This window comes from Excalfactoria chinensis, chromosome 5 (assembly GCF_039878825.1).
Source record: "Excalfactoria chinensis isolate bCotChi1 chromosome 5, bCotChi1.hap2, whole genome shotgun sequence".
NCBI classification, from domain to species: domain Eukaryota; kingdom Metazoa; phylum Chordata; class Aves; order Galliformes; family Phasianidae; genus Excalfactoria; species Excalfactoria chinensis.
The window spans coordinates 55,295,846-55,320,266 of record NC_092829.1 but is presented as its reverse complement, the minus strand read 5'-3'; the positions used below and the strand labels follow the sequence as shown (position 1 = coordinate 55,320,266).

Below are 24,421 nucleotides of genomic sequence, written 5' to 3'. Positions count from 1 at the left end.
GTTCCTTTGTAGAGTTTTTATGGCAAGCCTCAACATTGGTGGGCGTCCATCTTGATTGAAATCCTCAGCACTGGTGAGTCTTTTCTTAGATACCCTCTGTCTATTTACTCTGTAATACAACTATACACTTGTATTGTTCCAACTACACAACCAAGAAATGTCTTGGCAATTGTATTAGTGCTAACTGCAAATTCTGAAAGCAAACAAGAAAATATTTCCTTCACAGAAACAATAACTAAAAGATGAGGTGACTTCATGTTGTGTTTTAAATGGATTAAGTGGACAAAACATTATCTAGCAAATTTGTGCTTGGTTCCCATTATTTAGTAAAAATGAGGGATTCAGTGTTAGAATCATGGCTTGACTGATCAAATAAGAACTGGAAAAGTTTCTTGGCAGAGATTACTCCAGGAACTTGGCCTATGTACAGTGAAAATATGCTACAGATGTATAAATTATGCAGGTTGGGATAGTGCTGGAGAAAGCCTTCCATGCTGGAGTCATGTGGGAAAGAAAGTCTAGACATCATAGATTAACTTACTTCATTGAAAATCACGCAATCTAGAAATTGCCTAAAATCACATCTGCACAAATACACATACAGAATTTTGTAACCAATGACGCTTAATAGATTTTTAAACCAGGAGCAACCGAAGGATTTTGGCCAATTTGCTCTACTGGTCAAGCTTACAGATAATTTTAGTCAAAACACACAAGAACATTTTAGGTATCTAATAAATTAAGCTAACCAGAGAGATGGGAAAGAAATCTATATTTGACATTAAAAAGAACTCTGCAAATAAGTATAAATTGTTATGGTTTCTCCATTTTTACAGTTTCAAATGGACTTGTTCAGACAAGGATCCAAATTCCTAATTATTATCGCACAAGGCCTATTCATAGTAATTTGATGTTTCTAATAGTTTTAGTCAATGACATAGACTTTTCTGCTGAAGAAGCAAAGTCATGGTGGGAAGGGAATAATGTACAAGTGTGCAGTTATTCTTGGGAAGTGAAAGGAACAATATATGGGACTATAGTCATTTGTGGGAGGAAGGAAAAAATGGAGAGCCTGTAGTGAGATATTACCAGTATGTTTCTAAGAGGTTTAGGGACTGAACCTTTTTGGCTATGCCCCTTTTAATAGTTGTTGATAATGAATTTCTGGAGCTATACTTGCCCATGTCCCAAGTGCCAAGTGTCCCAAGTGGACCTATGTGCTCAGTTCTAAACAGAGGGTCCAAAAATACTGGCAAGGCTCTAAGCTGTTCAAGCAACGCAACAGACTACAGGGAGAAGAGAGCGAGAGCTGCCAAATCTGCTGAGAAGTCCTATGAGCCTGTCTGTGCTGTGTCTGCTGAGAAGACTTACCTGGACAGCCACATACTGTCTTATGTTTAGACATTCTCAAAGAACCACACATATGGACAGCAGGGCTGGAAAGTTTCTGGTTGGCAGTCAGCATGGAAGCACTATGGATGGAGCTGTGCCAGTAGCAGAGGTACTACAAGGTAGCTGTTTAGGAAGATTGAAACAAGTTTTCTAGGTACCATCTCTTTGCTTCCTTCTGTCATGACTCCTTGCCCTCAGGATGCCAATTCTCTATTCCAGCAAGCTGAGTGCGCATACTGAAGGTGTTAAACCTAAACCTTTCTTTGTGGTCTCAGCTCCTGCAACCAATGGGGTCATGAGCCATTGTGTATTCCTTTTTCTCGTAGCTTGTCTGGTGGCCGTTTTCACTGACACTTCTAAATGTTTCCATTTCCAAGTGCCCCTGTGCTTTGAGTGTTCTAAAATAGAATAGCAATGTGATCATGCGCTGTGTGCCTTTAAGCCATGTCCTTTCTGGTGCTGGCAGCTGCCACAGCTCACATTGTATATGAGATATAAGAAATGTCTCAGAACAAGTTGATGCAGGCTGTGCCCAGCTCTGGGCTTTGCTTCAGTCTCACTGCAAACACAAATTCTCTCAGGTGTGTATTAAACTATGAAAGCCACTTTCACTACCTGAAAGTAAACTCTTTCATCTCAAGCTCTGGCATCTACTAGTCTTCTTTTGACCAGTTTCCAGCTCATCTGGTGTTGTGCATTTGTGATTTTTGTTGTCGGTGTTCCACATCAGATCATCATATAAAGCAGTGGGAGTTAGAGAGTTCGTGTTCTAGTGTAAACTGCCTTTTTTGGGGGGCATTTTGGGTTCTTGGTGGGGAGGAGCGGCATTTCCAGAGGTAAAAAAACAAGTGTTTTGGAACTGAGAGCAGGAATTTCTGCCTTGAGCTTGGAACTCAACAAATTAAATGGCAGAAGGAGAGAAAATGCTTTGAGTATCAGTTGATCACAGAATAACTAAACCATTCTAATGCAGCTGGGGGAGGATGAGAGTGGAGCCTAGTGCATTTTAACCAAGATGAGCATGGTTAAAGTTCATGTTCAATTGCTTTTCTTGGTCAAGATTAAATCCATGTTTTCAAGTCTAGCAATTGGAAGATAAGAAATAAATGTCTAACAAACAAACATCCTTCCCAGCTAATATTCTAGCCACCAGCAACTCATTTATCCTTCCAGACACCTCTGCTTCCTTGTGCGAGTGCCCTGCCTGTTGGCACTGTCTCTCCCAGTGACAATATGTGACTGTATTAACCGTTGCCATTCATCCTCTCTGCCACTTTGATTACTCCACGTGTCCTGGTGGTGAACACCCATGTTCAGCTTGCCAGAGCCATGCTGGGCTCTTCTTCCTCTGTTCATCACAAGGACTGGGATGAGCTCAGGAGGAACCTGGACCCCCATTGTCTGCCAGCCCTCTGGCTCATAGAAATGAGCTCCATATCACAAGGGATAACCACGGTATATAATTCTTTTCATAAGCTGCTCAGCCTTTATTTCTGACTTCAGTCCTTGGCCTGTGGTGTTTTACTGGGAGGGTGTTCAAGAACTTTTCTTCTTCAATGGCTCATTTCCATCCAGTTTATGTCTACTTGTTATATTGATGTGTGTATGTATGGTAGTTCAGCTTAAATGATTCTCATATGTTCCTAATATTCAGCCCATAGTGTATTTATGGAAAGAAGCTATATTGCTTCTCAGGCTTTATTTTGCTAAGCTTAATGCATTGAATGTCTCCCACTATCCCCTTTAAGACAGACTTCTCTGTTCTCCTGCTTTTTTTGTTTGCTTGTTTGAAATAAACTTGCTTTAGTAAGAAATTACTTTTAACTCACTTCAAGATGAAGTCCAAGTATTATTTTAATAATCACATTTCCTTGTTTCTGTTCAAAATGTCTTGATTATAATACACTAAGCTTTACTCTCATCTTCCGACAGCTGCATTCAAATGGTTTAGTTATTCTGTGATCAACGGACTCAAAGCATTTTCTCTCCTTCTGCCATTTAATTTGTTGTGTTCCAAGCTCAAGGCAGAAATTCCTGCTCTCAGTTCCAAAACACTTGGTATTTTCCATCCTCTTTCTATTACAGTGTGCAAGTGATACATTCTTATTGATCCACTTTGTAATGATTATGTCTCCCTGTTTTAGAGCACTATCACATTCTGCTAATACCCTGCAGGTTTTTGTGCCAGAATCACCAAGGAAAATGTTAGTTCCAAGAATGGTTCTTGAAGAACTCACTAAGCCACCTTGCCCAAGTCAGGAGTTCTTAGTTTGTTACAACACAAGTAGACCTGCTACTGCCCCTTAACAATACCTAAGTGTGTTTTGATCCTGCAGTACTTAATCTTTTCATCATGAATCTCAGAATGTTTCCTGTTTTTCAACACTGCTTAGTGCATGCAAGATGTATGTCTAGGATCATGAAAAATGACAATGTTCTGATAGGTTCAGTTGGGTTTGGATTTCAATTTTCAGGTCGATTGAAACTTTTAACTTAGCTTAAAATTCAGGGAGATGAGTTCATAAGGCATTCAGCTTCTTGTCTGTTTCCTTTGCAATGTGAACTAGAATGCTCAGTGAATGGAAGATGTTTTGGCATAAGTCTTCATTCTTTAAATAAGATAGCGGTCACGTTACCTCCTGCTGAAATGAAAGTGTGACAGCAATGAACTTTGCAAAAGCTGATCTGTATTATTCTAGGAGAGAAGGAGAGGACAAAGCATGTCAGTGCTTCTATCTGTATAAACAATAATCATATGGAAGAATCATAGAATCATTTAATAAAATTAGTGGTTATTCAGTTACTATCAGAAAATCATTAATGTTCTTCAGAGTATTAAAGATCTATGCCAAACTAGCCAAATGGTCCTGTAATTACAGACCAACCTAGCTCAAATCTGAAGTGTTATCTCCACTTTTAAAAATGCAATAATAATCAAGCTAAGGTACAGTGTAGCAATCTTATCTTAGAAATGTAAGAATACTTGATAGTGTTGGGTATAATCTAATATGCAATAATTGTGAGTATTGGATTCTGAGTATGAGGTTTGCCCTATGTAGAAGACCAGCAGAAGCATCAGGCAGTGCTTAAGTGCCATTTTGGCTTTGGAAATAGAAACCTAATTGGTACCCGGTCCTTGGGCACCCAGGGCAAGATGGGAGCAGTGGGAGCAGAGCCAGCACATCGATGTGTTTTAAGCAGCAGCTCTGGGAACTGGCCAAAACCAAACTGCCTCTGAAAAAATGGACCTAGATATTTAAATGAATGATACTTTAATAAAATCTCATGTGCAATGAAACTGCATGTGTTTTTAGGTGTTGGTATTTGTTAGCTGTATCTTGCAAAATAAGTCATGCGACCAGCTTAGGGAAAGGATTACATGCCCCACTCCCTTTAACATGAGAGGTAGAGCCTCAAGGACCATAAATTCCCTTCTGGAGCTCACTGAGAAGCCAGGTTTTAAGCCTGTGGAAAAGTTTCCGTCATATTTAGCTTGACTTAAAGTAAGTCCAATTCTGTTTTTTAACAAAGCAGCTCTTCCAGCTGCTCACTGGAGTACCTAGTCTGGCCCATTTTGTTACAATAGTTGAAATAGTTTGAGCAATAGTTGTCTATGGTTGTATATCTCAGTTGGGAGTTCACCACTCTGGCACTGATTAAGAGCTCTTCCTGGGATCCTCAAGCGCCTACCTTGGTTCAAATGAAATCTTGACGAAACTGAGACACTCCAACAAAGCACTTCAGTCCCAGCTAAGCAGTCTTTTATTAGATATTTTTGTCTGATTCTTTTCTGTGATCACGCTCACATCTCACTTTCCTATGGCTGGTCTAGCTCAATGTTGTTTTAATTGTTATTCTTCGTTTGAATTGCAGTTGCAACCAGAAGACTCAACTATGTCCGTGAGCTCAGACAGCACTACGGATGGTCTCTGTTTTGGGAACTGTTATCCTCAAGGTGAGACACTTATTATGTGATCAAGATATATATATCATCCCACATCATTTTTGTATACCTCACTGCTGTTAGTCTAAATATTTATGCTAGACCATGAATTTCAAGAACATGAGATAAACTGTATCCCTATAGTGACTTGTTTCATAATGTGTTGAGATTTGCCCAAAAGCAACATAAAGCAGCTTGCTTGCAGGTATGGAGTAAACCAGTGGCAGAGCAGGGAGAATGTCAGTGAAGGGATTCTTTAACTCATTCAGTGTCTGCCACTTGCCACGATCAAACAGAACAGACAAACTTTTCCACTAGAAAATTCCTATGTGAAGGAGACATCCACACAGTAAATTATGTTTTCATAGAAGTATTAAGGAAGATAATCTACTGATTGTCCTACACGGTACATTTTGGTAGAGTTTGGGGAAGAGTCTCTCATCTCCAGGACTGTTAGGTGTTGGTGACAGCGTGTGGACACACTGAAGCACAGGAATGAAAGATACAGGAATGGAAAATCCTTGAAACAAATAAGAAAGCAACCTATCTGCTTTTAGGTAAGAAGAAATACTTAGTCACATAGCTGTTATCGGGGGGAATATTTCACTGTAATCTAATCTAGGGCTACTTAAGAAATATATAGAGTGAGATGCCTGTGCCTTTTCAGGGTTGTAACAGATGTTTTGGCCCCCAAACCAGAGGAGAAGGAGGCTCAGCACTTGACATTCATGCATGAGATGCTCAGTGAGCCCAGAAGGGAAGGTGGTACTGGTAGGAGAGACAATGCCATCATTTTTCCAGCTGCTAATTTGTAGGATAAGTGCCTTCAAAAGAGTAGGTGTCCAGGAAAATCTACAGTTAAGCTAAGCACGTGTATAAAGGCCAAGAATCAGGCTGCATACTTTTTTCAGTACCAAGATATCTTGATTTCATCACATGACCTCTGTTTTGTTTCTCCTCCACTATTAGTTTGCCACAGCAGTGAATGCAAATATGAAAATGAGAGTTTCCACTGCAACTTTAGTGATGAATAGCATGTGGTGATTAATATAATCATGTGACAAAATGCATTTAGCTGCTCGTGGGCCTTTTTGTGATGTGGAAACTGATCTTGGATCAGATCTACCTAAAGCTAGTGTCATGCTGGCAATGCTTTCTCATCCTGAAAGGCTGTCACTAAATCACCAATCCACACTGAAAGCTATTGACGTCAAGATAATGTTTTCTTACTGTCTGATCTTTCATAAAATAAAAAAAAATAGCTGTGGCATGTTGGAAATATAATGATGGCCATTTAGTTCGGATTCTGTCATTGAAGTTAATTTGATTCTGAAGAAGCTGTTTATAACAGTTAATTACCCCAGTCTATAAAGGTCTTGTGTTCTAACCAAGGCAAACCATCACAAATCTCCTTGTCTTCTGGGAAAACAAAAGTTCTAACTGTTCTAACATAAGTTCTAAACACCTTGGATGTGACTGCAATCACAAAAATACTCTCACATTACCATTTTTAATATACTGTTGTAAAAAAATCCTGCAATTAAAAAGGATTTGGCTCTTGTTCTTCAAAATAAATTAATACATACGCAAAAAGACAAGAAAAATTAATAGCAATAGGGTTGCCCTTCCGTATGTCATCCAAAGAAGCTTGTGCTTAGCTTATAGCACTTTCTTGGAGCAGAGTCTTTAGGTAACAGACTTGCTGAAGGATGGGACAGATCAGCAAAGAAAAGGATCATTTACAGAGTCCTGAAACTTTCCCATTAGCAACAGAGAATAAACATAAACAGGAAAATGGATTTATCTGCAAGTACATTCAATGCTGCCTTTTAAACTTGTTAACAGAGCTGCTTCACATATCAGACTTTCTAGAGAAGAGAGCTGTGCTGGATCAGCAAGCCTCCAAAACAGGGACTCTGCAATTGCGTGTAGCTGTAGAAAGAAACTTGAGCCACAAGAGGCTCAAATGCTAATATTTTGCAGCAATGAATGAGCAGGAGCAAACTGAGCTTCTTTCTATGAATTTGTGTAAGGGGAGAATCAAGTCTCATTTAAGAGGAAACTGAGCTGCGTGCCTGGGTTGCCCCTTCCCTCCACGTCCCTCCCATCCCTGCAGCTCAGCACGGCACTAAAACCAAACCTGAGTGCGGACCGTGACCTCTTGGCAGAGGGCTGAAATACGTTTGAAAACTAAGAGCTTAGAATGAGATTGCTTGGTTTCTGCATAAGCCATGGGCTGTTTAGACACATAATTAACGTAGGCTCGCGCTTATGGAAACTTGGCCTTTCTGCTTGGGATTGTTTTGGCTGAGGGTGTGTTCTCACTTTTTTTTTTCTTTAAGGAAGGAATGGCTTGTTATTTATTACTGGGTGAAACAGCAAGCACTATTAATATTGTGGTGCTGACAGAGAAGGCCTTTTCCCAGTTTGCTGTTCTTTTTCCCTTGAAATGCTTGTTCTCTTTCCATGCAGATGCAAACAGGCCAAATGTTTCCTGCAAAATTAGGCAGCGATTACAAAGTGGCAATGGCAGGGCTACCTGATTGGTAAAAAGGCACATCTTAATGTATGTCTTGATGCATCAAAGCAAAAAAAAAAACCAAAACAGTTGCTAAGAAAAGAATTATCCGTGTGAAGGAGTTTGCTTGCACACAACTTTAGGCAACATTATGCCTTATAGAGATGGCACAAATTCACAGGTGAAGGGATGAACTGGAAAGGTTGACTCCTGCATCCCCAGCTGTACGTTGTAATGCTGGTTTGGAGCTCTGAGTTTCAGAGCCACACAGCCGTTCTGTGAACACCAGACTCAGCAGTGCTGCCCTGCCCCAGGAGCGCACGCACTGCAGAACATAGGGCTGCTGTTTTAACCAGAAGTCTGAAATTTGGGAGGCCAGCCCTGCCCCAAACACACCAAACAATGCATACCACATTTCAGGGCAAACTGAGTTCAAACCCCTTAAAAGCAAAAATGCTTTGTAATCTCTGACTGGCAAAGCTGCCACAGCTGGGAAAACTGAACATGAGCATTTCTCACTGCTATGAAAAGAAAGATATTATCTCAACCCAGTATTTTTCATTTAATTATTTATTTATTGTGCCGGGCATCTCCTGAAGCTCTGCCCTTCCTCACTGATGCTTTTGACATAGGATTTTGTTGGCCAGTTTATTTTTTCCCTGGTATGAAGAAGATGGCAAATATTCTTTATTCCTTCAGCTTATCCCTTCTTGTTGTGCCAGGAGCGCTGTGAAACTGTTGGAAGCTAACCAGAATTGGACAAGTATAAGTAGGATGGTAGCTGAAAGAAAAAAATAGTGAGACTGCTTGCTACAGAAAAACCCTGACATTACCATGAGCCTGGGAGTCTATAGTGAATTATATTATGCAACCAGAGCTCTACAGCTCTATTTCCTGGTTGCATGGGTGCGAAGCCACAGTATAGTCATTCATAGAGCTGGTCAGAGGCAAGAGCTGTAAGAAAGAATTGTTCAAGGAAATGTAATATTTTAGGCTAAACCACTGTGGATAAAGAAAAAGTAAGCAGCAGTTTGTGAAATAATAAAAATTAAAAATTAAAGAAAAATAATAGAAGAGGTCTTCATATTTTCTAGGCTTGAAAAGATTTCCAAAGCCTATTTAAAAAGGAGTTCTTTTTAGACCTAGTGATTTACTGTATATGTTCCTGTGGGCAGAGACTGCAGTTTTCTGTTTGTCCAGAACTTACTGCTGCAGGGAGTTATTCACAAGAGAGTTTGCTGTGAAAAGTAAATAAGAAATGACATCTGGAGATAGTAAGAATTTTAGCCAACAGCCTGATGGAATGTCTGCCTGTTGCTTGCATTTCGCATGCCCGGCGCTTCAGTGCACCTCTTATGTTATTATATTCATAATGGTTGGTGAATCTCATTTTTCCTACACGCAAGTGGAAAGAACTGGGGAAATTACAGTGCCCAGCCTCCTCTGCAGTGTGTTGGAAAAAGCACATGTGCCTCTTTTTAGAAGCAGTCCCAACCCTTTCCCAGAGGCAGTCTGAAGCACCAGGAGAGACAGTTTTCCAAACGCTAACTGCTGGAGATGTTGTTAACAATTGCTCTGTTCCTCTCGGTTGTTTGGTTTTAAAGAGCTTACAAGTCAAAAGCTCTGAGGTTTGGGCTGAAAACGTTTCAGGGGTCCCAGGTTTTCAGTAGTGTGGTGCTGGCCCAGTGAGTTATGTGGCAATTTAATTTTCCGCTGGGTTCCGTGGAAGCCTTCTGTAAATGCTATAAATGTACTAGACTGATTTCCCTAGTCTACCCTCAAAGTGTGCTCTCCATACAGGCAGCCTGGGCTTTTATCACCTCATCACTGCTCTTAGTTCCCTGGTAACAGCTGGCGATAAAGGAAATCTCCATCTAGGCTAAAGTTCCCATGTTCTGTCACACATAGACTGCTCTGAGTTTTCCTCCCGTGGCAGCCGTGATTAAAACAATGAACAGATGGAAGACAAAGTGAGTAACCTTGCCCTTCCTATCATCCCCGCAGGGTGTTTCCAGAGGATGCTTTAAGCAATTCCAGGCTAGGCTGTGCTTTATGTTGCTCCACATTGGGACATAACCTTGCCGTAAGTTTGCAAAGGCATTTCTGGATGTATTTGTGTAAGCATGGCTGGGGGCTGCTGAGGCTGCAGGAGCTAGCTGTAAGACAGCTGGCTCACTGTTTGCCTGCAGCAGCACAGAACTGTCTGCAATCTGCAGCGTCATGGGTGAAGCTAGGCAAACACTTGGATGTTTATCTTGACCTGCAATATAGCTACAAACAGCTGTTATCGGCGCACTGATAAAGCGTGGCTAGAAGCTATGCCTCTATATTGCAGGACATTTTGACGGCTGGCGGTAATCCCAAAGATTTCCCCAGCACAGAGCCTCAGTCTCTCACTAATCAGCTAATGGCACTCAGCCTCCAAGGTTATCATTCTGATAACATAAGGACTGGGATTTCTACCTTCAGAGGGCAATTAGGCAGAAGGGCACGTCTCACTGAACTCTTGATGGCAGTATTATTATTATTTTCTTTAAGCTGATGTGCTTCTCTTCTGGCACCTCCAAGCTCTCAGAAGTCACTGAGATCATACCACTGTGTCCATCTTTTCCAAACACAGTGAGATGTTTCAATGGCATCCTGGGCTTCTATAAGAAATAGCGTTGCCAGCAGGAGCAGGTAGGTGATCGTCCCCTTGTACTGAGCTCCGATGAGGCCAGACCTTGAGTACTGTGTTCAGTTTTGGGCCCCTCACTACAAGAAAGACATTGAGGCCCTGGAGCATATCCAGAGAAAGGTGACAAAGCTGTGAGGGGTTTGGAACATAAGCCTTATGAAAAGCAGCTTAGATTGTTTAGCCTGGAGAAGAGGAGGCTCAGGGGAGACTATTGATCTTTTCAACTCCCTGACAGGAGGTCGTAGTGAGATGGGCATCAGCCTTTTCTCCCAGGTAACAGCAATAGGACGAGTGGGAATGGCCTCAAGTTGCACCAGGGGAGATTCAGATTGAATACTAGGAACTCCTCAGAAAGACTGGTCAAGCACTGGAACAGGCTGCCCAGGGAGGTGGTTGATTCACTATCCCTAGAGATGTTTAAGGAATGGGTAGATGTAGTACTTAGGGACACAGCTTAGGGGGCAGTGCTGGTGGTAGGTGAGCATTTGGATTGGCTGATCTTAGAGGTCTTCTCCAACCTTGATCATTCTATGACAAGGACATGTGTATATTGTTTAAATATTCCATACTGAAGGAAGTGTGCCTCAAAGTAGTGTGATGCAGGAGCAGCTGTAATGTACAACACACCTCCCTACATGCCTCTGGTGTGAGAGTCACACTTCCCCTGTAGTTTTAAAGAATTACATTGCCATTATCCCATTGTCAAACATGGTCCACAAAAGTCAAAGTGCAGTAAGGTACAACATGTGCTGTTACCTGTGTTCCACAAGGGATGTGTTCATCAAGCACTCTTAAAGCTCCTGAATGTATCTTTTCTGCTTTCAGTGCTTCTCTGTATATCATGGTATTCTGTCAAGGAGATAAGCAGCCTCGTATACACCAAGAGCAGGCTAAATTTCTCTGATAAACATCCCAAACTGCGTACCCAGCCAAGTTGGGTATTGATGGCAAAATGAAAGATGATTCCAGAGTATAAAATATCGTGAGAATTACACTCAAGTCTGATCAAAGAAAATGTGCTAATACTGCATTTAAAAACAGACCAAATGTCTGCCATCAGACAGGCTGCCCCCCTCCCTGCACTAAACAGAGGCCATGCTGGGATCTGACACCACATCAGTGATGAGAAATGAGGAGGGAGGGAAAAGAGATATGCCATTTCCTACCTGTACCTGCCTTTGACTCTGTGAATGAACCTTTAAGGTTTTTATGATTGGCCCAAGTACAGTGAGAACAAATCAAGCAAGCAGCTGAACAAACCCTTGACATTTCTGACCTTTGCCAGCATGGGAGCATCCAAGTTTGCATCCAAGCATGCCTTGGGATCTAGCAAACCTTTCAAGAAAGGCTTGACGCTTTCTTTTTCACATCTGAGCACCGCAGGTAGCAGCAATGTTGGATATTGTGTGTGTTTTTAGTAGGCTATGTTACCAAGAAGCAGTGTTAAAAAGCTTGTTAAATAGCTCAGTTGTTCAGAACTTGAACTGCTGATCTTTCACATGGACTTTTCCTGAAATGAAATATTTAGTTAACGCTCACCGATAAATGAATGGAAAAAAATACACTTGACTGGCATATATTTTCTTCGATCATTAGTGATTTCAAGCATTTCTGTTCATACTTGTCTTTATTGTCTTCATAGTCGTGGTAAGAAAATGTTATTTCCACATTTTTTCTAGCTTATTCTTGTTTATACTGTATTCTAGTACAATCACCTTCCAGTGTAACTTGTGGCTAAGATAGAAAAGTTGCAGTGGCAAGAAGAAATTCCTGTACATGTTTTTTGGGTTACCCTTCAGTTGATTTGTGCAGTTTCAGAAGTATAAAGCAATTAGGGGGCAGGAGGGAAATGGCTGATGTGCCCAGAAGGGACTTTAGTCAAGCACATAAAATACAACACATCACACAGATATATGTATATAAACATCGCACAGATAGTGATAGCAATGAGAGCATTTAGAAAAGACCTTCAGAGTTGGAAATGTGTCCCTACTTCTGTCCATGTCGGTCCAGGAGCCACTGAGAGGTAACTGAAAAGGTTATCCCTGCACAGCAGTCTGTACAGATAAAGTCCTGGTGTTTCCAAAGACAGTTCATGTTGTCTCTTTGGTCTCAATGTGGCCAAGACCTTATCTTAACTATTACTAGTATGTTTTGGTGGGCACTGCTTTTTCTTAGGCTAAAATTCAGAATTCTCATTGATTTCTTCAAAAAAGAAATATCAGCACTATTCTCACCATGCCCAAATACTACTCCTTCCTCTCAAACCAGACTAGACTTTTCCTTCCCAAGCAGGCAAGGCACAATCAATGCACAGCTCCACTCTCACACTGCTTGTCACGCTCTTCTCTGCTGCCCTCTTTTTCAGAGACCCAGCAGTCTTTTGCTGTTTTTCACTGTTGTGACAGACGATAGGTGATGAGCGCTGATTTAGTCTTGGTTTGGTTTCATTACAGTGTAACATGTGCTAGCTGATCTCGAACAATCTTACTGCTTATGGCTGTGAATGAAGAACAACGTGCTTTCAAATCCCACACAAACCATGGTGTGCACACTAACTCTCGAGCCATCTGCAAGATCCAGAGCCTTGGACATGGCAGTGGAGCCTCCTGTGAACATCTGGTCCAAGCCAGGAGAGGAGGTAGGGCTGTGTTTCCTATGCCTGTGTTGTGTCACTAATCCCACAGCTGCCAACACTGAAGTTGGTGCTCAAAATTGTGGATATGGAGAAACCACTGAGATCTACCATCATTTTGATGAAGTATGTAAGATATCATCATCATCATTCTGAGTTCTTATTTCCTTATTGTCCATAATCAAAGTATTGGTGTAGTCCATTAACTTTTATATATTAGCTTCAAAAAGCATTATGTGGTCTTATTCAGATGGCCATCATTAATCTACAAACTTGTCTGCTTCTAATAGATCCAGGGAATATGATGACAGAGTATTCTTTGTGATTCCAGAGGATGATGGACACCTTTTCATTTGCTAGCATATTCTACTTCCCACATATTTATTCCTGTAGCATGTGAACAAGAAAGATATTTTGTAACCAATGAAGTAACTTGGAAATGTTATGATGTCTGGATGGGATTCCACGTCCTTTTCTTTGTTTATGTAGTAAAAGAAACAGCAGCAAATGTCCAGGTGCCGTGCTTGGAGGTATGCTCACATGTCTTAATGAAGGGAAATAATGCTGATGAATGAAATAAGACAAACAGACTTTCTGGAGTGCAATTAATATGATTCAAATGACTTTCACAGAACTGGTGGTCTTAGATACAGCCTAACAGTGGTAGAACCTACATGGTTTAGTTACTCAAAGAAGTCTTTGCTGCTGTTCCAAGTATTTTCACTTGTAGTGAACTATCCCTTCATCAGATCCATATTCCAAGTGGTTAAGAAAATATGATTGTCCTTCCCTTGCCATTTTCTCAGGTGCAGACTTTGTACCAAAAGGATGTATATTAAGTGCAGTGCTGTACTGCTGCAGGAGCATAACCTGCAAACTATATTCTGAGAAGGCAGAGTAAGTAGAGAGTTAGTGATTTAGCAGTTTTGAAACCAGGGGTGAAATCCCACCTTCCACAGAAATATATGACACGGTGCCAGGGGCCAGAATATACTTGGGGGGATATGGTTAGTATATCATAACATACAAGGGGGAGCCAGAAAGGGGAATGTGCACTGCCTTTTTTCTAAGTGGTGTGTGTGCCTTTGAATGTGCTTGCCTTAAATTTTTGGGAAAACATGATGCAAGAATTATCTTAGAGGTCTTTTCCAACCTTAATATCCTGTGATTCTAAGAGGCCACACACTCCTGCTATTCCTCTCTGGTCAGCCTTTGTGCTGCCACCTGCAGCATCTAATTCTGCAGATCCATCTTTCCATTACACACAAGAGGGGTAAGAGAGGCAACTTGTGCTTCAGATACACTCCTCTTACTCCAAAAGCTGCAAGCCCAGAGCAAGCAGAGTGCATTGCAGTCATTTAACCTGCAGTGGTGTCTGGCACGTGAATTACTCTTGTAGAGGGTGGGTTTTCCTGCCCCATCTTCCAAGCAGTTCTAAATCTCCAGCCTTACCCTCTAAATTATCAATTCAAACAGTTGTCCCAGCAATTGGCTTGGCTTGGTTGAACCTTCTTAGAAGTCCACAAAGCTTTTTAAACACCTCCAAATCTGCCCACTGTAAAACATGAACTTCCATTCTATTAATTCAGTGGGGATACAGCTCCAGAAGGGACTTGTTTGTAAGAGTAAATGTGATGTTCAGTCTGCACACCTGCAGCAAGGCCAAGGTTTTCTCATCTGAGGCAACCGAGATGGAAGAGACTATTTTGTAAACCTTGGTGAACCCACAAACTTGATTCAATCCAGCTTCTTTCCATTAAAACTAATCACAGGTCTTTCTTCTTGACCACAGACCTGGAAGTAGGTGCACAGCATTCCTGTAGGGGTGTGCATTTTGGTTTGGGGAGGGTCTCAGCAAACAAAAGTGCTGGGCTAAGATTTATCAAGGTGCCTCTTTGTCACCCTTGCAGAAGGGCTTGTAAGGCCACAAGTCATTTCAAATGCCAGGTTCTAAGCCACGCTATCCTACATAAAAGTCATAAACTGTTGGAGGAGTTACAAATTCCCTATCAATATTCTGCACAGACCTCAGGCATAGGGAGAATAACGCAGTGTTAGGATTACTGAATGAGTGCTCTGTGTGCACTAAGTCATTAAAAACCTGTGGAACAGTCAACCATGACTGCACAAAAATAAATACAGAGCTGGCCGTAAATATTATCCCTTCACCTGCTTCTTCAAGTAGAATTTTATAAGGATGTTTGTTAAAGGGAATGATCTTTTTAAAAAAAAAAAAACAAAAAAAACAAAAAAAAACAAAAAAAAAAAACAAGGAGATTTTGGTATATTTCAATTGAAACCATATGTTTGGTCTCAGGCTGCTCGAATACAAAGTAAATCTAGTTTTAAATTTAATGCGCTGTTAAAAACACCTAAATAAAAAATCTGCACAAATGTGCTAGGATAAAAAAAATGGACCTTTTCCAACTTCTTAAAACCAAGTCTGGGAATACAAGTGAAATTTACTATGGAAGCGTTGTTTTGTTTTATTCTTTATTTGCCACACGGGGAAGGGAATGGGAGATGAGATTATATCAGTCAAATCCTGCCTTTGTTCATCATCTCCTATCTCTCAGGTATATCTGAAGATACTGCCATAAATGTTTCCATTTGATCTGCAGCAGGACATAGAAAGATTAAACTCTTGTGTGTTCCACGCGGTTTGTTAGGTTGAACATGTGGGCTGAAGCTCTAAACTCACCACCAGGGACATTAAAGCCACGGTGAGAAGAGGAAACTTGATGACTAATCAGTATAAGGATTGTCCATTTTTTTTCAGGAATTAATCCCAATTATGATAAGGCTGTGTGTGTGAATCAGAAAGTGCTTTGAGATCCTAGATCAAATGAATGAATTTGACCACAGGACTGCAGATCCTCAGTGACTGTATCAATGGATTGATCCCATTTGAAACTGCATCAGCATTTTCCCACCAGACTCCCTCAGATTTCTTCTAAAGCTTTTATTCAACTTCTTTTCCAAGCCTGCTGGAGCAAAAAAAAAAGCAGGTTTTAAGCTTATTCTATTTGTGAGAGAGAAAAAAGGAAGAAGTATGTCTAAATCCTAAAACACACTTAATTCTTGTCAGAAACAAGGACACATTATCAAGACTAATGAATGAACTATATTTCCATAACATTTGCCAAGTGTATACAATACACATACAGCCTTTTCACTTTCACATACAGCATAAAAAGTAACACAGAAAGCAACAAAAACCAAATCAACATTTCAACAGCACAACATGCTGACTCGGTAACAAATCACATTTACAGTACTGGGAAAACTTCTCCATGTTCTGGCCAACCGTGATGCTTCCAAAGTGTTTTCATTTCCACTGAGGAAGTGTTATTATTTCCACTTCAGGAACCTTACTGAAGCAATAGCAGAGATATCCCTTTTGGGGTTTGGAGTTTTTTCAACAGCAGAAGGAAACTGCACTAGTATGCTACCAATAGAATTTGACTCCATTTCTCTTTTAATCCCTTCCCTTTCCCACGAGACATCCACATGCAGCACTCCTCAAAACTAACCCAAATAGATCCACAGTTCTATACTTTAACTGATGTATATTTATATGCTATAGAGACAGGATGTGTAAAATGTTTGTCTCTGCATTTTTTCTGCCAACGTTGAACTCATTTTATTACTGGCTGAAGTTGAGGCAGATTCAGTCCTGACTGCATATTCTTTTGAGACGAGCAGCCTGGCAGACCCTTTTTATTTGCTCTATTCACATTCACAGCCTCAAACCAAACTCTGCTCATAAATACTTGTGTTTTTTCACTCAATTTATCTGAGTAGGGGACACAGGACTATGCACCCAGTGATCGCTGTGGTTTGACCTTGAAATAACATAGAACCATAAAGGTTGCAGAACACCACTAAGATCACCTAACCTGACCATAGCCTGTTCCCAAAGATCACGTCCCTAAGTGCCACATCACCACGGTTCTTGAACACTGCCAAGGATGGTGACTCCAGCAGCTCCCCAAGAGACCTACCTGAAGAATGTCTGGGTTATCAAAATTTTGTAAGCTTGCAAGTTAGCAAGAGAGCTGTTTATATAGTTGCTGTAAGGGAACCTGTTGATAGCAGCCTGATTAACCATCTGAGGCAAGTAATGAGTCAGCTGCGGGAGCACAGGTGAAGGTAATTCAGGTGAAGGGATGGAGCTTGACTCCATATACATTCCATATAAGGGCTGGCCACCACTAAGGTAGCATCTCTTTCTGGGGATTGCTTCTTTGTGGAGTTTTTGTGGTGAGTCTCAACACTGGTGAGCATCCATCTTGACTGAAAGCCTCAGTATTGGTGAGTTTTTCTCTTAGATATGCTCTGGCTTTCTATTTACCCTATAATTCCAACTATACAGTTGTACTATTCCTACTATCCAGCTGTATATGAGAAATCTCTTGTTCAGCTTTCCAACTTGGAATTAAGTTTACTTCTTAAGATTTCAGTATAGTCACATGCTGGCACTAGGATGTCTAGCACAGCTTATGTTTCAGCGTATTCATGCTTAGTTTGTGTTTAGTTCCAATTTTATACTGAATGAAGTGTTTTATAAAAGTTACATGTTAAAAATCTAATCTTTTCTGCAGATTTTCTGGTTGTACTCTTATGTTCTTAATATTCCTACCAAAAACTGGCATTATTCTGATGTGTATCCCTCAACTGGTGATGATAAACCTTCAAGAGTGGAATGAAGTAGCGATGACTGTTGTAACTGTTGCACAGCCAAGTGGTAAGAACCAATATTTTTAGTCATGTTTAAGTTGTTAGGCATTCACTTGGTTTGGCAATATTTTCAACGTCTCCTTTTGTAAGTAACTGGGAAAGTTACTGTGTATTTATAAACCAGCCAACTATTAATATATCAGACAAAATCATACACTTTTCACTTCAGAAAAACATACACACTGAACATGCTTTAGTAAACTCTGACTGGGTCATTATTCATGCTAGAAACAATTACTACTTACTTTTCTAACAGCTGAATATTGCCTGACTGCTGGAAAGTATTGAAAATATTGTGTTGGATGAAGAATGTGAAGAACAGGATTAGTGGGGGGTAAGTACCTAAGCTAATATTGACACCTAACTTGATGCCATTTGAGCCTTTGGTACTGCGCCCTACAATTAGCCATTACACTCACATACTTGTTAGTCTCACGTTTAAACAAGGTATCTTTTATACAAAGCTGTATATATACCATTCACAGTAGGGAAACACAAGGCAGTAGTCAGCAAACAGCATTTATACCTTAGAGCCTGTGGGGCCTTTAGGACCATATAATGTGTACCTGTTCTCTAAGTTACTGACTGTTTACAGCCAAAGTGTTCTGATGCTGCGAAGTTTAATGTGATCTGTAGCAGAAATAGCAAGCTGAAAATCAACAACGAAGTATTGCTTTTGGAAAAAGATGGTGTACGCATCACTCAGAGCTGAGCTCGGCACTATATATTTGCCTTTGGTTCATTGGCACTTCCTGGAGCCCAATTTTGGTGCTGTTGCATTAACAGGATAACTTTTTAAGCAGAATAAACGCTGCTGTTCTTCACATTATTACAAACCTAATGCTGCTCAGAGGAAAAAGCAATGGCTTTAGCAGTGCAGAGTGCTCTGCGCCAGGTATTTGTCAAAAGACAGTATCAGTATCCCTCTTTATTTGTATTTCCAATGCTTTTTCCTCATTTTATGCTAAAAGCAGTTTTTATATGCTTAAGCAGACATTAACATTGGGTTAAGTGCTGTTGCTGTGCAGTCAGTGGGGTTGTTGACAATGCCAGGATCACCATGGATGCCTCCATGGGAGCATGTCACAAGGAACAGCCGTTTCCTGACTGCATCCCAAAATCTCACCAGATCTCCAACCTCATAGAACTAGCTGTAAGGGCTCCTAGTAGCAGCCATACCATTCAGCATAAAGCTGCCCTCTCCTGTATTCCAGTAAAAAAAACAAACCCTTCTTTCCTCCTCCTGTTTCGCTGCCTTCTGTGCCTCACAGATAACACTAGAAACTACTTTTAAGAGCTTCTGTGCTGATGCTGTTATGTCGTTGTTTCCGACGCTGCTGTGGTGCTGCTGCTGACGTTGGCTGTGATGTAATTATCTGATGCTTAAGCTCCCGTCTTCTTACATAAAGGTAAATGTGCCTTTCAGTATCTTTCACATAGAAAGTCTGGGTTTTTTTTGTTTTTTTTTTTTTTTTTTTTGCTTGTATGCACACAATGTTTTATGAACAAATAGAAAGGATCCGTGTCAGATTGTCTCAGTGCATTCTAAAGACAGTCGATTCTTAAAAGGGGTTTTGGAGAGATGATGACCACTTTGACAGAGTATTGCTCTGTCAGCTTAAGCCTGTCTCTTTCTCTTTGCTTGATGATTACCTGCATTCTCAGTAAAAATTCAGGATTCTGTCATGTTGTGATACTGATCCATGTAGGTATTGCCTTAAATCAAGCTCTTGCACATCCTTCAGCAAGTCCCAACTCTTACTCTAAAGCTTTGCCCACTGGGTCACGAGGGCTGCAGATCCTGAACTGCAGCCATCATCCAGCAGCAGAGACATTCCAGGTGGGATATTTAAGGCAAGATTAGTTGGATAGAAAATAAACACAGATAATCCATGTTGGATTGCGAACAGTAATGGCAAGGAACAGCAGACACTTCTTCATCTCTTAATATATGAGGAGAGAGAGAGAAAAAGAATTTGCTAAGGCTGAAGTTTTCACCTACCAAGGCACTGGGGAGCAGAACTGTGCTGACAAAGCTGAGCGGAGAGATTTACAGTGCGGTCCTTCCATGAAGAGACGTCAAGAGGGGAGCCCACCACAACATAGTGCCAGCCAAACCAGTTAGCTGGCAGCCATCAGGAAACCAACCTGCACAGGTACAGTGCTGTGGCTGGCACGGAGCAGGGAACCAAGTAAAATATTGGGTGAAACAAGAGCATCCTGGGAATAAAATTGTTTGAAAGAGCTTCTGTTGGCAAACACGCACTGAGGATAAATGCCAAGCAAGCTCAGTTGAAGGAGTCCTAGACCTTTTATAGAAAGCTGAAGCACAAAAGCTTAGCCTAATCCAGCCTATTTATATTAGTGTTTTCTGAGCTTAATTACGAATATAAAATGTTTCCAAACATGTGGAGTGTTTGTGTTTGGATAGCTGGTCTGGTTTGGGCTTCAGCAGAGCAAAGGAAGCTTCTTTTGGACTCCACAGATGCTGTGCACCTCTGGGTGTGTGGGCACACAGCCTTGATGGACCCGGGGCATGAGAGGATGTACAGAGCAGTGATGCAGTTGTTTCCTGCTCTGCTGTCTCTGGGCTGTGTTTTGGTTGCTGACTCACTGGTTTTGTTTTAGCTCTTTTTTCTCAGTGTTTGTCAGTTGTATAGTGTTCTGTGCATGCCTAAGAGCTCTCAGGTCACTCCTTGGGACAGTGATAGCTACAGGTTATCGTTGAGGCTAGGCTCATCACAAGGACAGGACAAAGGGGAGTGACTTTAAACTGGAAAAGGGGGAGGTTCATATTATATGTTAGGAAGAAATTCTTTACTGTGAGGGTGGTGAGGCACTAACACAGGCTACCCAGAGAGGTTGTGGATGGCCCAGCCCATCCTTGGAGGTGTTCAAGGCCAGGCTGGATGGGGCCCTGGACAGCCTGATCTGGAGAGTAGCAACCCTGACCAAGGCAGGAGGGCTGGAACTAGATGATCTCTTAGGTCCTGTCCAACGTTAGCCATTCTATGATCCTATGACTATTCTTCTATACACTCTCTTTTGTACTAAAGGGCCTTTCTCTGTCCTTAAGCCCACTAGCATGCTCCCAGGAACCCATACCACTTACCCATTGGTAGGAAGGCACCTGAAAAGCAGAACCCGCAAGCAGTGCAGAATGCTAGTTGCATAGAAATGCTATGACAGTGGGTTTCGAACCTCATTGCTCTCTAGACCTGCTGGAGGAAAGTAGTTGGGAACTGCAGTCCTGGAGTAAGAGGTTAGAGCAGCCTGTTTTGACAAAACAAAGCCACAGTCCTGCAGCCTGACCACAGCAATAGGGCCATTCAGCAGGGTCCTCTTGGATCTCTCTGGAGAGCAGACCTAAGCCTGGTGCTTCCTGCCCAGTATTTCAGCTCCTGCTTAATTCTGGGTGAAAGTCTCCTACTCTGCATGAGACAATCAGAAATGAGACCAAGAATAGCTGAGGTGTTTCAGCAGGGCCACGTTTAGAGAGCTCGGAACTATTTTCCAATGAAGTAAGTCGTAGTCATCCCAGTTTATGCAGTGCGTGGGAAGCGCTGGATAATAGTTGTAATATTTATATTTAAGAATGCCTATTAATAACGAGGCATTACATATTTTTGTATGCAAAGCATTCGTGGACAGCAGCGGGAATCTGACCTCTGTATGATCTCTGTGTGATCTCTGCAGTCTGGCAACTGCTTCCACACCAGAAGATATGAGGAGACACGGTGTGCACACTCGCTACGCTCGAGGTTCTACCCTGCTGCAATCCAGCTGCTGGATGCACACGAAAGTTTCACGAAACACTTCGAAATCCACCCAGCGCGGCGGGACGGACAGCATCCTCTCTTTTCCAAGGCAAGCACGACTGAGGTTGTCTCGTAGAACAGCCCGGAGGGAAGGAGGGCGGGCGGGAGGGAGGCGGGGGGCGGCCCGACACGCCGGCGGGGCGATGCCCGGAGGCCGTCCCGTCCCGTGAGGTGCCGGGGCCGCTACCTCCGCTCTCGGCGCGGCTTTTAAGGGCGGCGCGGCGTGAGCCGAGCGCAGAGCTCCGGCCGGGCTCTCGGCCCGCAGCGGCGTTTGGGGCGGCCCCGCGGGGCGCCCATGGGGCGGGGGCAGCGCGGCGCCGGCCGGCCCTAGGCTGCACGCAGCATGCCGGCGCTGCGTCTGCTGTGGTTCGGCTGCCTGTGCAGCCTGTGCCGCGGGTATTTCGAGGGCCCGCTGTACCCCGAGATGTCCAACGGCACCCTGCACCACTACTTCGTCCCCGACGGGGACTACGAGGAGAACGACGACCCCGAGCGCTGCCAGCTGCTCTTCAGGGTGAGCGAGCAGCGGCGGTGCGGTACGGCGGCAGCGGGCGAAGGGCTGAGCCTGCGGGAGGAGCTGACGGTACTGGGTCGGCAGGTGGAGGACGCGGGTCGGGTGCTGGAGGGCATCGGCAAGAGCATCTCCTACGACCTGGACGGGGAGGAGAGCTACAGCACCTACCTGCGCCGCGAGTCCGCTCAGATCAGCGACGCCTATTCCAGCTCGGACCGCTCGCTGAGCGAGTTGGAAGGTAAATTCCGGCAGGGTCAGGAGCAGGGCGGTCGCGAGGAAGCCCGCCTGGGCGACAGCTTCCTGGGGCTGCTGCTGCACGCCCGAGCCCTGCTCCGCGAGACCCGTGCCATCTCCAGCGGGCTGCGGGACAAGCACGACCTGCTGGCCCTCACCGTGCGCAGCCACGGCGCCCGCCTCAGCCGCCTCAAGAACGACTATCTGCGGGCCTGAGCCTGCCGCCGGCACCCCAGGATGCCTCCCAGCCGCCCTGGAAACGCTTATTTATTGTATAGGACCTCCCGAGTGAACGGCAGGTTTGTGTTGAACGGAAGGGTGGAGGTACATCTAAAAAGTTGCCTTGTATCATAGCGTGCAACGGACAGAGCGTTCTCTTCCTGCAGCACCGGCTCTTGGCTCACCGCGACACCCGCACGTGCAGCAGGCGAGCAGACTCCTCCCGTTGGTACTGTCATTTGGGGCGAACCCTGTGTTAATTCCTAACCTTATGTAATGGCATGTATTGTACTCATGTAAAGTATTGTTCTGCTGCATAACTCCAAACTGCGATTTCCATCTGCCTTCGGGAAGCTGGGATCTTATTCTGGCAGGGTCTGTGTTCCTCGCAGCTTTGCTTATCGGTGGCTCTAAGCTATCGGAACCCCAGAGCCAGCCAAAAAGGCTGATGTCAGATCCCAGGAATGCCAGTAGAGGCTTTTATAGCAAGAAGAAGGAGCCCTAGCGGTGATTGCAGTCTCAGGTCCCAAATTCAGAGCGTGTTTCTAAAGCAGACAGAAGGTTTTGGTCTGTTCCAGTGTAGTGACATTTCCCGTTGGTGCCTTTGTACTTTTGCTAGCTAAGCTATTAATAGACCTATTCGTGCTCCTGGACAATAGCAGAAGCGCCTGGTGGGAAGAAGGGGGAGGATTGTTTGGGTTCTCACACTCCTTGCTATGTAATCTTCAACTTGGGGTAATGTGGCTACTGGATTACAGACAATGCAGGCAGCATCACTGCTTGGACAAGAGAAGTTTGTGTTGTTTTAATAAACGTTTGGAAACCGTGTTAAGGCACTCTGGTTTTGTACCCTTCTGCTTGAGATGCTCTTGATTGAAAACATGCTGGTGTAATGTATCTTTAAATTGTGAGCATGTAGATCCTACCAAACTAAATAACTTGCTTTTTAGTGAAACCAAATAAAAGTTTACAGACTCAAAAGGTAAGCAAGTTTCATTCAAAGGAACTATGTTATTGTAGTGGTCTTTTCCAACCTTAATGCTTCTGTGATTACGATACTGAAGGGCACGTAAGGCTCTGTTTGGATTTTGTATGTCTTTTTAAGAAGCCAGTGTATGAAACTAGCAACCTCACAGCAACGAAAGAGAAGCTGTTTTATGAGTGTTTGAGGTCTGATCCTGCTACCTCTGCCCCCATTCAGTTCTGCACTGGTCTGCTGACCATCTGGCTAAGTGAGTCCCTTCAGAGCTGTTGGGGGTCCATGTAAGTCACCTGGGACCAGAGCATCGAAGGCATCAGGAGATGTCCTCACAGTGTTACGTGCTTACAGAGCTTGGGGACCATCCCATGTATCTCAAAGGTAGATGTATCTCAAAGGAGATGTAGCAGTGCCCAAGCAGGATATTTTAGGATGTCAGTGTATACCTTTAGATCCTTAGTGTCTTTGAAGATATGGAAAAATAGTACCATTGCATTGACTGAGTTTAGTGGAACTACCCAGAGTTATTTTCACTTATGCTTTCAAGGGAGAAAGTGTGACAGGTTCTAACTCTGGAAAAAATTGTTTCTTTGTCATGCTTTCCTTGCCATTAAGGCCAGGTGGAAAACCATGGGAGCATAGAGGGCTTAAATTTTAGTTTAGTTAATGTCAGTCTGTCTGGTTTAAGTAAAGATAAGTATGACGAATCATTAGAAGTGCTTCAGTTTTGGGTCAGAGCTTGTGTAACTGAT

At 42.8% G+C, this 24,421-nt stretch overlaps 1 protein-coding gene across 7 annotated transcripts; it reads left to right on the top strand.

Moving 5' to 3' along the window:
* On the top strand, positions 1-24,310 carry FIBIN (fin bud initiation factor homolog). 7 transcript variants are annotated; one of them, XM_072339022.1, is made up of 9 exons: positions 1-73; positions 5,266-5,347; positions 9,858-9,936; positions 12,987-13,171; positions 17,770-17,912; positions 18,162-18,239; positions 19,177-19,314; positions 21,602-21,772; positions 22,322-24,310. In XM_072339022.1, exons 7-9 carry the CDS (start codon positions 19,285-19,287, stop codon positions 22,685-22,687), a joined length of 567 nt encoding a protein of 188 aa, XP_072195123.1. In that variant the 5' UTR covers positions 1-73; positions 5,266-5,347; positions 9,858-9,936; positions 12,987-13,171; positions 17,770-17,912; positions 18,162-18,239; positions 19,177-19,284; the 3' UTR covers positions 22,688-24,310. The 7 variants fall into 7 exon arrangements, with proteins under 7 accessions (XP_072195123.1, XP_072195124.1, XP_072195125.1 ...); XM_072339023.1 differs by lacking the exon at positions 9,858-9,936; XM_072339024.1 differs by lacking the exons at positions 1-73; positions 5,266-5,347 and adding an exon at positions 5,829-5,892.
* Positions 24,311-24,421: the final 111 nt, after the last annotated feature.

Bases quoted from the DNA above. Each gene is read 5' to 3' on its own strand.
- FIBIN (XM_072339018.1), top strand. From the start codon at position 22,067: ATGCCGGCGCTGCGTCTGCTGTGGTTCGGCTGCCTGTGCAGCCTGTGC.